Below are 12,271 nucleotides of genomic sequence, written 5' to 3'. Positions count from 1 at the left end.
AGAAACACCTTGACTCATCCCAGGACTGCTGTCAGGACAAAGTGTTGCTTCAAGTGTCATTTCCCCTGTTGTGTGAACAAGGGAATATTTCCACTTCTCTAGCTCATTTGTGTTGCACATATGGGGTGGGATTCATCTCCCTTAGTTTCAAACATATCAGTTAAACATCTAGTGAAGAAAAGAGTGAAGGAAAAGTTCCAAAGGTCTTTCTGTATCTTATGAGCTATTTTAGAATGGAACATGCAGAACCTTTGGAGTTTTCTGTCGCTACATGTGAAGGATGTTTAGGAGACTTCATTGGAGAGATGATTAACTTGGAAATAGATGAGGTTAGGTGAGATAAATCCTGCCAAAGGAGAATTTTGCATTAAAAGAATTAGCATGAAAGCAGTTATCCCAAATCTTTCTCAAGCAAGACCTGCCAAGCATCCAGCAATGGTGCTGAGATCTGTCAGAGCTGAGAGAGAGCTATTTTTGCTCAGCCATGTACATCCTCACTGTCCTCAAATGCAGAAAAGACAGTCTGCCATTATCTAAGCAGGAGAGCAATTGTGACAGGCAGGTAAAGAATATGACCTATGGCACCCTAAATGTGTGAAAAATATTAATAAATCAGATGTTTCAATATGGGAGAGGGGAAAAAGGATCACAGTGACACAGCCTAGTGTTGACAACTTATTTAAAGGTGTGTGTAAACAGCTGGGTCTAGGGACTCATACACAGGCCTGCTTCCCTTGCTGTTGGAAGGTGTTTTACAACGTAACATTTTGATTAAATCTTTAAATTTATGTGGAAGAGAAAAATGCACTGGCTGTGAATTATTCATTGAAAGTAAAATTTTACAAATTGTATTGCCATGTTGCAGGTGAAATGAAAAGGATGCATAAAGGTATTGCCAAAGAATTACACAACCTTGAGTGGAAGTGTGGTTGGTGCAGAATGCTGAAGAATCTTCCTCTTGGCCCTGAGGCAGGAGAGGTGGCTGAAGGAGCTGGTTGTTGCTGTACCCTAGCCAGGCAAATCACATTTTAAATATCCCTGGAACAGCTCTAAGTTGTGTCTGCAGCTGAACTGGTTCCTTGATGTCTGGGACATAGGGAATTAAAAGCATGGAATAAAACCCTATTTAGCACCTCATTCTGCTCTGTGCTAGACATAATAACATGGTAGGAGCAGATTTGATAATCTGCATATTTTATATCTGATATATTGGCTTTGAGCTGCCTTTGAGCGCTGAAGAACTTGGTAGAAGCCAAATGTGTTATCTTCCTCATATGGAGTCTTCCTTCAATGCCCTGGCAAACTCCAGATGCCATAATTAAATATAGGGTTGGCCTAGTTAAGTGGAAATGCATCTAATTACTCCAGGATTGTCTTAGCCACTGTTATGCAATGTGTGAATTTCATGTACTTTAATCCACTTACAGTTTCATTTCTGTTTTGTCCAGCACTGTGCCAAGCTGAACTCTTGTTGCTTCAAAAAAACAGCTAGTGCTCTAACAACAATCAACCTGAATATCTGCCAGTTTTCAATGAATATAAGTGGATAATTGAAGTTATTTGCGATAATTTAATATGCTAAGCTTTTAATTTATTTTTATCCTTTATTTATAATTTCTACTTTGATTGTGCTTTGCTGCACTTAGTGTGGCTGAGCATTGTCTGGCTGGGTTGCAGTGGAATTTGCTAGTAGTCACAGAGCAGTCAGCTTTTGTATGGCACTAGTTGCAAGCACCAGGAATTTGAGTAGCAAGGTAACAGGCACTAAATAGTTTTCAGTGCATCTTAGTCACAGCAACAGCAATTTTAGTGCTAAAATTTCCTGGAAAATACCACACAGTTGAGGAGAACAATCTGGGGTATAAAATACACTGCCAGGCTTTCTGAAAAGAGAAAACCTGTGGATGTTTTTGTGTCCCCATCCTCAAGGATTGAACCTGCCAGTCTGGTGTCATTGTCCTGTCAAAACCTCCTGAGAGGAGCAAACATTCCTCCAAGGTTGGCACCAGTGTCTGATGTTTCTCCAGGGGTTATGGCAAACATGTGCAAAGCTTTTTGGGATAAAACATGGAGATTGGGAAGCTTGTTTGCATGTCAGGGCATTCGTTGCTGTCTGATATGATACTGGGTTTGGGTATGGGAAATAAAAGTGAGACTGAGGAACAATGTCAAAACCTCTCTTGGCTTCTTTACCTTGGCCAGTAAATGAGCTGCGAAAGGAGCAAATCCTGGAACCCTGAGGGGAGTAGGGAGGACCTGCAGCAGAATTAGCACCATGCCAGAATATTACCTAAGCTCACTTAATGCTAATAAATTTTACTCTCTCTCAAAACAGCCCGGCCTTTTCAGAAGTTTTCAAAGCACCTGCAGCATTACAGATTTCCTGGAGAGGAAAAGCCCCTTTTTTACATCTGAAATGAACCCCAAAATGGGGAAGTCACAGGAAGGTACCTGGGTAATGTTTTTAAAGTTTACTGCTCTATTGCTGAGTGCTCCCACATGCATGGCGTAGGCTTCTCACAGAGAAGCCGGTGAAAATTGCTGTGATGATGGAAACACAATCTTGTTTCTCTCCCAGGAATACTTTCAACTGCTGAACTATGTTTAAATAGTTATCTGGCAGCACTTTAGGAAATATTTTTGGCATATTCACAGCTCAATTACTGTAAATTTTGACTGGAAATTAGACATGCAAATCAAGTAGTAAGGTTATTAAAATGGCACTGAATATTCCACCTGAAGAAGGGTAACTATTGGTAGTTGTAAGTATTTTCTGCACACAGAAGAGTGATATTTCAGCATACAGAATGCTGCTGTTTTTTTGGCTGGTAATGTATCAGAAACCCTGCTACAAGATATTAAAGAAATAAGCTTTTAAAAACAGGCATAGGTTTTCCTTTTTTGTTATCTCCTGGCTTTCTTTACAAAGCTCATTATATTTGATTAAGATAGAAATCTTGGTTACAATTCCATATGTAGGAGTCAGAGAGACAAGCCTGTTAAAGTTACACAGATTATTATTATTATTATTTTTTCTTCCAAAACACATCTCAAATCAAGCTCAAAGTTATTTCCAAGTTTTTTAAGAACCTCAAACAGATCTGATGCCATGGGAAATAATGAGAAAGCTTGTTTGAGTTCAGGGCTATTTTTTGCTGTTGGTTGAATGCATTTGATGCTAGAATATAAGAACAGCCTACAGGTTTGTCTATGCTTCTATAATGACTGTCATATGCCAGTGCACTTTCTGAATGAAATGTTATTAAATTGATATTATGGAATATAAACTATTTATGTTACAGACTGAGATGACACCAGTACCTAGCTGATACTAGTTATAATTTAATTAGAGCCATCTTCAGTCCTTTTCTGTGATTTGTAACAGTTTGGTTTTGAGAAGAGCAATTTTGAGAAGTTTTTATGTGTTGCAATTGGTTCACCTAGAAAAATAGAAAGGAAACAATGAAATATAATTATTTTTTTTTTCAGATTTTGTGGCTGAAAAGCGAGAAAGGCATAACTTCAGTCAGCATTTATGGATAAAAGATTAGTAAGCCTCCACAGTTCAGGAGTTCAGAAACTGTTTCAAATTTGGTTATGCCTAGGAATTTATTTAATCTAACTTCAAAATGGGATTCTAATGAAGAAAAATCATTGAGAAGTAATCTGAAATCCTTAAAAAGAGCATGAAAAGAGAAAAGTTCTCAGAAGCTAAAATAACTGCCCTATCCTCTGGATGTTTGTGTGATGTTTTTTCTTGAAATTGTTATCTGCAACTTTTATTTTCACCTTTCTTTCCATTTCTGTTCCTTCCCCCCTTACTATTTGTGGGATTCTTTTTGTGCCTCATCCATTCTGTTTCACCTTTCCTTTGCTCTATCTATAACAACCTAACTTGAAACAGAATTTATCTGGGAATATCAGTTCACTCAAATTATAATATCATTTTTTCAAGAAAATGACCTTATTAGGTAATTTGAGAGATAGCTCAGTGATTTATTAAAAAAGTAAAAAAATTACTGTGAGGTAACAAACATTTATTTTTCATCTCTCAAGTTTTTCTGTTATTTATGATATCAGTTCCACTGACTGTACATTCAATAAAACATTGACCTTATGTTTTGGTGACCATTTTAAGGTTTTTTGTGGTTATGTTATTTGTTCATCTCCTGCTCCATGCCCTTTTTTTATCCATATTGCATGGTGATATCCTAGATCAGGCAGTTCATCTTTCTCATATTTATGTGTATTGGGAAAGTTCTAAGGATTAGTTCCTTAACTGGGGGGACCTCAATTGAGCTGTGCCTTAGAACATTAATTGCTTTATCTAGAGATTGTGGGCTGCCCTTGACCTGCCTGTTTATGTGCACACAGACACTTTCCCACATTTAGGGCTAAATTTTTCTAAAAACAACCTTGAATGGTGTGAGTGTACCAATTCTCACTCTGTGTTCAGAATTCATTCCATGTTAAGTGCACGCAGATAACTCACAATTCCCTTCAGGATAACCAGAGCTTGGGAAGCATTTACTTGCTACAGCAAGGATTTGAGAGTATGGCTACTCAAATGAAAATATATTGGCATTTCTATTAAGAGTGTCATTATAAACTATTAAGCTAAAATTGCTAATCGTGCTAATGTTGAGACTCATTGCTAGATAACTGCTCAGTTATTAAAATATTTTCAAAGAGATTTTTGCCTCCATATAAAAAACTTGCAGCATTACATGTGGTTTTTATGTTTTTGCCTGCAGAGTGTAAAGGAATTTCTTCCATTGTGCTTCATCTCTTTGGGGACCTCTTTAAAAAAAATCCAACCAAACCCCCCCAACCCTCCCCAAAACACAACAAAATCCCCTGAAACATTTGTATTCAATTTCTTCATTCCAATATAATTTGTGTATATCCACTAATATGTCATTTTGTGGAATTGGGCTTATTATTGGCTCTCCTTTTCTGTAGCTCTCCCAGTTTCTCATGGTTTCCTTCATAATGGTGTTGAGATACTTAAAGCAAACTGTGGTTGAAGACTGATACATAGAAAATACAGCATGCTTGTAATTTTTTTCATTTCATGTACCAAAATTTTATTTTTATTTAGTTTTGTGAGGGTAAAGCACAAAATATGCTTACATATTTGCTTCTACAGCTTCAAGGAAAAAATCCTGTCAGTAGACACTTCACTTCTTTGTCATTGAGTTTCTTGTAGAGAATGTTGCTGAAATGTACATTAAAAAAGAAAAAAGTAACAACTGAAATCTTAATGAATAATTCAATAAAATAACAAGCAGTACTTTTCATTTCTGAGCTGCCCTTGTTACCAGATGTTTCTACTATTGCACATCTTATGCTTCTCTAGTTATTTCTTACACGTGGGGATAAATCTTAGTTTAAATTTATTTCACTGAGGCAAAAATGTAATTGAAGCACATTGGGATCAATACAAACTATATAAGAAGCCATGAATTATTTTTCTAGCCCGCTAGGTACTAATATCTAATATCACTGGTATCTCATGAAATACTATAATAATTTTTTTTTGATGATTAAGTATCTCAGCACAGAAAGAAAAACACGGTTTTCTTTTCCTTGTATTCTTTTCTGTATGAAGAATTTTTTTGATCCTTTCACTTTTTTACTCTCCCACTCATCAGTCATGAACTTTTGTATCAGGTGAGCATAGAGTAGTAATACACCTATGGCTTTATAATAAGGAAAAACACATCTGCAGTAATGCATTGAATTAGAGTAGTTATTTTACATAAAAGGCCTTTTTCATGTTTGAAAAATGAGGGCTGTATTTGTAAAATCCTTTCAGTGGGTCACTAGCATGCTGAATATAGATGGGCTGCTGAGAATGTTCAAATGTGTGTGGATTTGTTTCAGTTGCTATAAGGCTTCCCCCTCAGAGGAAGAAATTTGTGTTACTTCCCTTTTTAGAGTCTAAAGACAAAAATTTGTGGCTCAAATGAATGTTCATTAATGTTTCACACTGCAAGGTCTGCTCTTGGTAATATTCAGAGAGTTCAGGAGTAGTGGGAACAATGACACAGAAGTTCACAATTTCATCTGAAATGTCTTCCAGGGATCCCCCTCCTGCAGTGGGTTGGATGCGTTGTTATTTTTGGGTTCTTTTACCCCTGTATGTAGGAAGGTGAGCTGGGATATTTTGCCAGTTCAGCTCTGGTTTGATTTGCCCAATGTCAGAACCAGTCCAGCCCAGTTCCAGTTCGGGTCAAATGGGTTTGCTGTGAGCAGCTGGGTTTTCACAGGACAAGATGTTTAAAGCTGGAGCCAGTCAGGTGTCAGGAAGGGCTGTGGTGACCTTTTGCTTCTCTGTATCAGCTGAGCTACCAGGAGCATCTCCCATTTTTAATTGTATGGTTGAGATTGCAATTCTGCACCAAAGAGATGTCTGGAGAGCCTCCCCATGGGGTGTGCAGGGCATGAGGGGGAAGAAGCCCAGCAGAAACTCCAGGTTTTGGGGCTGGTGCTGGCCGTGGGTGAGTGGGAGATGGGATGGAGCAGTGAGGAGGGGCTGGGACTCGCTGCTGCTCTGAGAGCCCAAACCCTCCCTGCAGCCACCACAGCTCTGCTCAGACTGTCAGCATTCTGCTCAACCATTTGTTCTGCATTGGCAACCAGAATTATTTTTCTTGGTTCAGTTTCCATTATAGCTCAAACTTTATAGCAATCAATATGAATTCTGATTTCATTTTGATTTATATCCAAAGACTTGATAAATGTGCAAACTGTTATGAAAAGGGAGAAAAAATGTGTGCATGGCTGCCCACTCTGCGTATTGTTAATGAGAGTCTGGACCTCGCTTTATGATGTAAAATATGTGAAAATATCTATGTGTACCAGTGTCTGATAGAGCAAAGAAAATAAAGACACAGAGTATTCTTTGTTTGATCTTGGCTTGGATATATATGAATGCTCAGGTAGATTAAATGAGAACTAGAATGAGTCTCTTCCATGGCTAAAATACTCTGAAGTATAAAGAACCCTGAGCAAAACCTTAGAAAGGGTATAATGCCATTTCCCAATAGAAAATCTGCAGCAAATCCCTCTATGAATTAAATGGTTCAGGTAGCTATTTTTTGGTGCAACTGTGTTTTTTTCCTGTCAGATGATAATGGTGAGGAACAATTACTACTACAAGGAGTTCTGGATATTGTTAAGAGGGCAAAAATACTATTCAATTGCTGCCATTCAGTAAATGTTACTTTGTAATTGCAGAAAAATCTTGTGGTAATGTACCACATTAATGTAGGATTTCAGTATGCTCTGTAAACAAACCTAGTCTCTATTTTTCTTATCATTTATAGTTGATGTGTAACTTAGAAATTCATTTTTATGTCAGTTTCTTGAAATCAAGTGCATTAGGGAATACCTCCTGTTTTAATGTTAAGGAAGATTTGAAGAGGGCTCCTATGTGCAAAATAAAGACCATGTGAAATCAACTTTATTTTTGTTCTCTCAAAAATAATTTCAGAATGGGAGCTATGGGAAGCAGAGCACTGGTGAAAAAGAGACTTATTTATTAATAGGTGAACTGTTTTTAGAGTTTTATACCACCAACAATGGATACTGAGGGTTAAAAAAAATATTTCTTTTTTTATATCTGGATCATTATTTCTATTCAATGAATATGAGAGCAGTTAAATTGCACAATGCTCAAACAATCTCTGTTTTCCACCAGGTTATAAAGTTGTTATCCATTATTTCAAAACACGCCTTTTTTTCCTTTTCAGCGCCTTGTTGAAGCTGCAGAAGATGCTTACCTGAAACATGAATTTGATGCTGACTTACAGGTAGTAAATAATTACTTTCTTGGATGTTTATCATCAGAGTATATATAATGTTTTATACAATAGCCTGCTTGAAGAGCTGCTATAGAAAGCCAAACATGTAAAAGAAGGATGATGATTAGAGAAAATGGAATTAATGAGGGTTGGCTCAGTATTTTGACAGGTTATGTAGTTAGTGCTTGTGTGTTGGGACACCGAGCAGGTGGATTTTGCTCTTTCAGAGATTTCATTTAAATTCCCTTGCATATCCACGCAGGTCACGTTTTTAACCACAGCAATTGGCCTCGTGTTGTGTTGCTGCAGTAAGGAACTGCTCTGTAGAGAGTCGAATTTGCAGATGGGGTGGGACCCACAGGGATGGGATTAGCATGACTTTGATTTGTGCAAGTGGTTTGTGTTTGGATCTGTGTCTCAAGCAGACGCTGGTTTTTCCTGGGAGCCCTTAGAGCTGCAGCATTGTTGTGTGTTGCCCTTAGGCACAACAGAGGAGGGAGCAGCACCGTGGCAGCTCACAGCCAAAAATGTTTAAACCAAAAGCCTTTGCCTAAATAAGACACATAATTTAAAAAAAAAACACAAACAAACCAAAAATAAAAAATTCATTTTAGAAACAAAGTAATTTAACCTGACATTGAAAGTTTAACAGAAAGTCTTACTCAATAGATGGGTAAATACCTCCTTACCTTTAATTGAATTCCTCTATCGATCGATTCTTGAATGCCATGTTAGGTGGAGTTTTGTCTACTTTGCCTCTACCTAGTTTTAATTTTAAAACCTTCTGTGAATATTTGCCATAAGTCTATTTTAAATTTTGGGCTTAAAGAATTAAAGGAAACAGAGACTTTTTCCATAGACATTTTCCCATATGTGTATCTAAGAAATAAACAGATCTGTTAAGATCTGTTTTCACATTTTGCCATGGTTACTTCCAGTAATCACAAACCACTTTATTTTAATGAAAATGTGATGCAAATTACTGATTTCTATGCAGAAAGGAATTAAAAATAGGGTCAACTTATCAGAACCAAGCATAAAAAAATTGAGTTTAGAAAGCAGTGATACTGAGATCTGTCAGCCCAGGTTGGAGCAAGGATAAAATGAGCCCACTGAAAATGATAATTCACATTATTGTTGTATATTTGAGGAGTGCTGGGTTCTGTATTCGAATGCTTTAGAGTTCTATTATACTCCAGCCTTGTAGAAGTGTGCTGTGTTTCATTTTATTGAACTTTAAGCCTTGGAGAAATAGGAACTATTGTCTGAATAAATCAGAAACACACTTTATAGAAGATGTTTTAGAGGGCTGCAGTAAATGCTTCTTCACTGCAGGACAGTTCTCACTTTGACAAAGTCCTTCATTTGCTGAGGCTCTGATGATATTAACACTTTCAGGAAGCCAGTTAAAAGCCATTTGTGTCAGCAGCATTAACAGGACAATCAAATCTTTGTATGGAGCTCTGTTGTTTATTACTGTCACAGTCCATTAAAGCTAATCAATTGTTAATCTGGGTTTCAGCGACCCCTCTGCAACCCTTGCTGGGTGATTGTTGTTCTTTATCAAAAATCTCATAATACCATCTGCTCAATACAAAGTAATGGCCAGGATGATTTGATAGTGTACATTCAAGTGGAAGGGGACAGAAGGCTTATATAATGTACGGTGTGTACAATTCTGCCATCAAAGATGAATTTTTGGCATTTGTATTGCTTTGGCTGATGTGTGGAGGGCAGGATTAAATGCTCTGAATTAGTGACATGTGATACAGCACCAGCCTGTGCTCTTTGTGCTCAGATATTCTGGAAATTCAGAAAGCACATTTATAATTATTATTAACTGAAATTTGGCCTCCTGATCTTTTACTGCCGCTGTGCTTGGGAGTGTGTTTCCTAAGATATGAACTGCCTTGTTATGGTTCACAGAAACACTGTGGTGGATTTGGTCTTCTGTGTCCTGAGGACAGCATAGATAATATTAGTACATAAAAATGATAAAAGGGAGAAATAAAATAATATTAATATTTTCATTGACTGCAGAAAAGTGCCAACTTAAAGCAAGTAATAACTGTAAGAGTTCACCTTTTAGACTGCTGGTATTCTCTTCAGCAATGCTGAAATAGTATTACTTGGTTACACTAAACCTGATCCCTTCAGGGCATTTTTCTTAGTAATGTTATTAGTTTTGTCCTTAGGTATTCCATAGGTATTCTAATCAATACACTGTAATTCTGTGTAATGGTCTAAGCACTCAACTATCTATCCTTGAATTGAATCACCACCAGTCTTGTAGTTCTAAACATAAATAAAATTCTCAGAGAATTGAAAGGAATAAATCAAAATGGGTGATGTGATGTTTAACTCATCAGCATTACATGTTTGAGTAATGGCCAAACTATGAATCACTGAAAGCAGACTTTAAAGATTTACCTTGCAATATTTGGGGTTTGGGAGATTTTTTTTCCCTTTTCTGTTAGGGATGTGAGGTTATAAGGAAATAACTATCAAAATACTACCTATATTTGAGTCTCAGGCCAGGGTTTTCCTACCTCATGGGTATGGGTGCAAGTCATTCTGTGTTATTAAATATTATTTTCAAGAAAGTGTAATTTCTTTAGTCATGCCTAATATATTTGGGGATGTAAAACAAGGTACCATTTGCATTACTACAGCAAGTTGCCCTGTCACAATATATTCACAGGTGTAAAGAATTGCTTCAGTTCCTTTAGATGGGAATGTTTCTGTGCTCACCTTTGCTTAAAATTATCATTCCCCTGATTTTTAACATAACATTTTAACATTAACATTTTTAATTTTAACATAATGGAAAAACCCCAGCACAGAGGTCAACTGCCATCCTCATATACCCAGCAAGAGTACAAGAGTATTGGCTGTTGCTGGCTTTGATTCTACAACTATCCTTCAGTTTTCTTGGCTTAGCCATTTGCCAGAGAAAAAAAAATTGGAGAACGATAATAAAAGAGGATAACATCTTCTGCTAGGAGATGATATTTAAAAAAAAAAAAATTATAATTATTGTTAACTGAAATTTTTCTTCCTGATCTTTTACTACCTCTGTGCTTGGGGGTGTGTTTCCTAAGATGTGAAATGCCTTGTTACAGCTCACAGAAACACTGGTGGGTTTGGTGTTCAGAACCCTGCAAGAGGCTCTGAAGTGGAAAACTCTTCCCTGGAGCTGCCCTGTATGTAAGAATTTGTTGCATATGCAGCTGATACAACCACATAGGTTTAGAGGCTCCCTCCTCCCACCACACTTCATCAAAGCACTGGAAGCCAGACTTTCGAAGGGTGAAAGCGCACCAAGGTGACGGGCAGCTGCTGCCTCCTGCAGTGGGTGGTGGAGCAGCCTCAGCCAGCAGCCTCGGGCTGGGGTGGCTCATGTCCCTGGAACTGAGCTCTGTGCACACAAACCTGGACAGAGGGAGGGCAGGATCCCCTGGCAGGATGGACTCTGTCTGGGTTTCCATAATCTCAGGAGGAGGATGCTCAGCTCTGGGGCTGGTGCCCATTGAGTTCTCAATGTGGCAGTAAAGATAACTTGCGCTTTGTTTCTTACAAACAAACAAAAACCCCCATTAATTTTAGAAGAAAGATTTATAACAACTTAGTTCTTATCCAGTTTTAATACTTCTGACCCCAGTGACAGGAGGAAGTAATATAAAATTTTGTCATGCTACTTGTTCATTTGCTGACTGATTTCACTACAAATACACATCTGTAGGGTAGTTCTTTCATTTTCTCTGTGTTAATTAAGTTCATTAGTTCATTTGCTTTACATTCCTGCCGAGTTTTCTCTGCATGAGTGTGATGTGATGATAAAAAAGCAAGGTTATTTTTTTCTGCTAGAATCAAAGCCAGTGCACAGTTGGTGCACCAGAATTACCAAATTTTATTTTGCTGATTGTCATTGTAGTTTTACTTCCTGCATAAGATAGGAAAGGTTCAAGTGCCAATGTGTTAAGACAGTTGACCTTATTCCAGTTCTATGCCCAAAAACTAGAAGAGGATTAATCAAATAGTTTTTAGGAAAAGATTTGTTTCTTTTAAGAATACTCTTAAAGTTAATTCAGTGGGATAAAAAAGGAATACTGTTGTAAGGCTGTTTTTCATTATTCATTTTTCTAAGATCTATAACATATGGCTGGGCCCTACAGAAAAGGTTTACAAAACTATACCAGAGTTAGGTACCTGACTGCCAGATTTTGCTGTCTGTTAACTCTAAATTGCATTTTGTGTCCTTGAAAAATCACATCCTTACTCTCAGACTATGTGTGTTGGCTACATAAAAAATCTTGTGAAATCAGCAGATGAATAGTTAAGGGGTTTCTAGTGGTTTACACATGTGAACAATGCACTTTTTTATACATATTTTGAAAAATCTACAAAAAGTAAGACTTCAGATGTTTAGGAGAAAGCACAAAAGAGGTAAAAGAGGTCTGAGG

General features: G+C 37.3%; 1 protein-coding gene across 2 annotated transcripts in view; it reads left to right on the top strand.

The window, feature by feature from the left end:
- CACNA2D3 (calcium voltage-gated channel auxiliary subunit alpha2delta 3) overlaps positions 1-12,271 on the top strand; it is a 413,270-nt gene that overhangs the window by 140,306 nt on the left and 260,693 nt on the right. For both annotated transcript variants that reach the window (XR_015275129.1, XM_086846678.1), the window contains one exon: positions 7,758-7,817. Coding sequence is in view for 1 of the 2 variants with exons in the window: in XM_086846678.1 (XP_086702804.1) it covers positions 7,758-7,817 (60 nt within the window). In the remaining variant the exon portion in view is untranslated. The remainder of the gene's footprint in view (positions 1-7,757; positions 7,818-12,271) is intronic.

The sequence above is a fragment of the Cyanistes caeruleus genome, chromosome 11 (assembly GCF_971803275.1).
Source record: "Cyanistes caeruleus chromosome 11, bCyaCae1.hap1.1, whole genome shotgun sequence".
NCBI lineage: Eukaryota > Metazoa > Chordata > Aves > Passeriformes > Paridae > Cyanistes > Cyanistes caeruleus.
The sequence above is the reverse complement of the archived record's forward strand: the minus strand, read 5'-3'. Positions and strand labels throughout refer to the sequence as shown.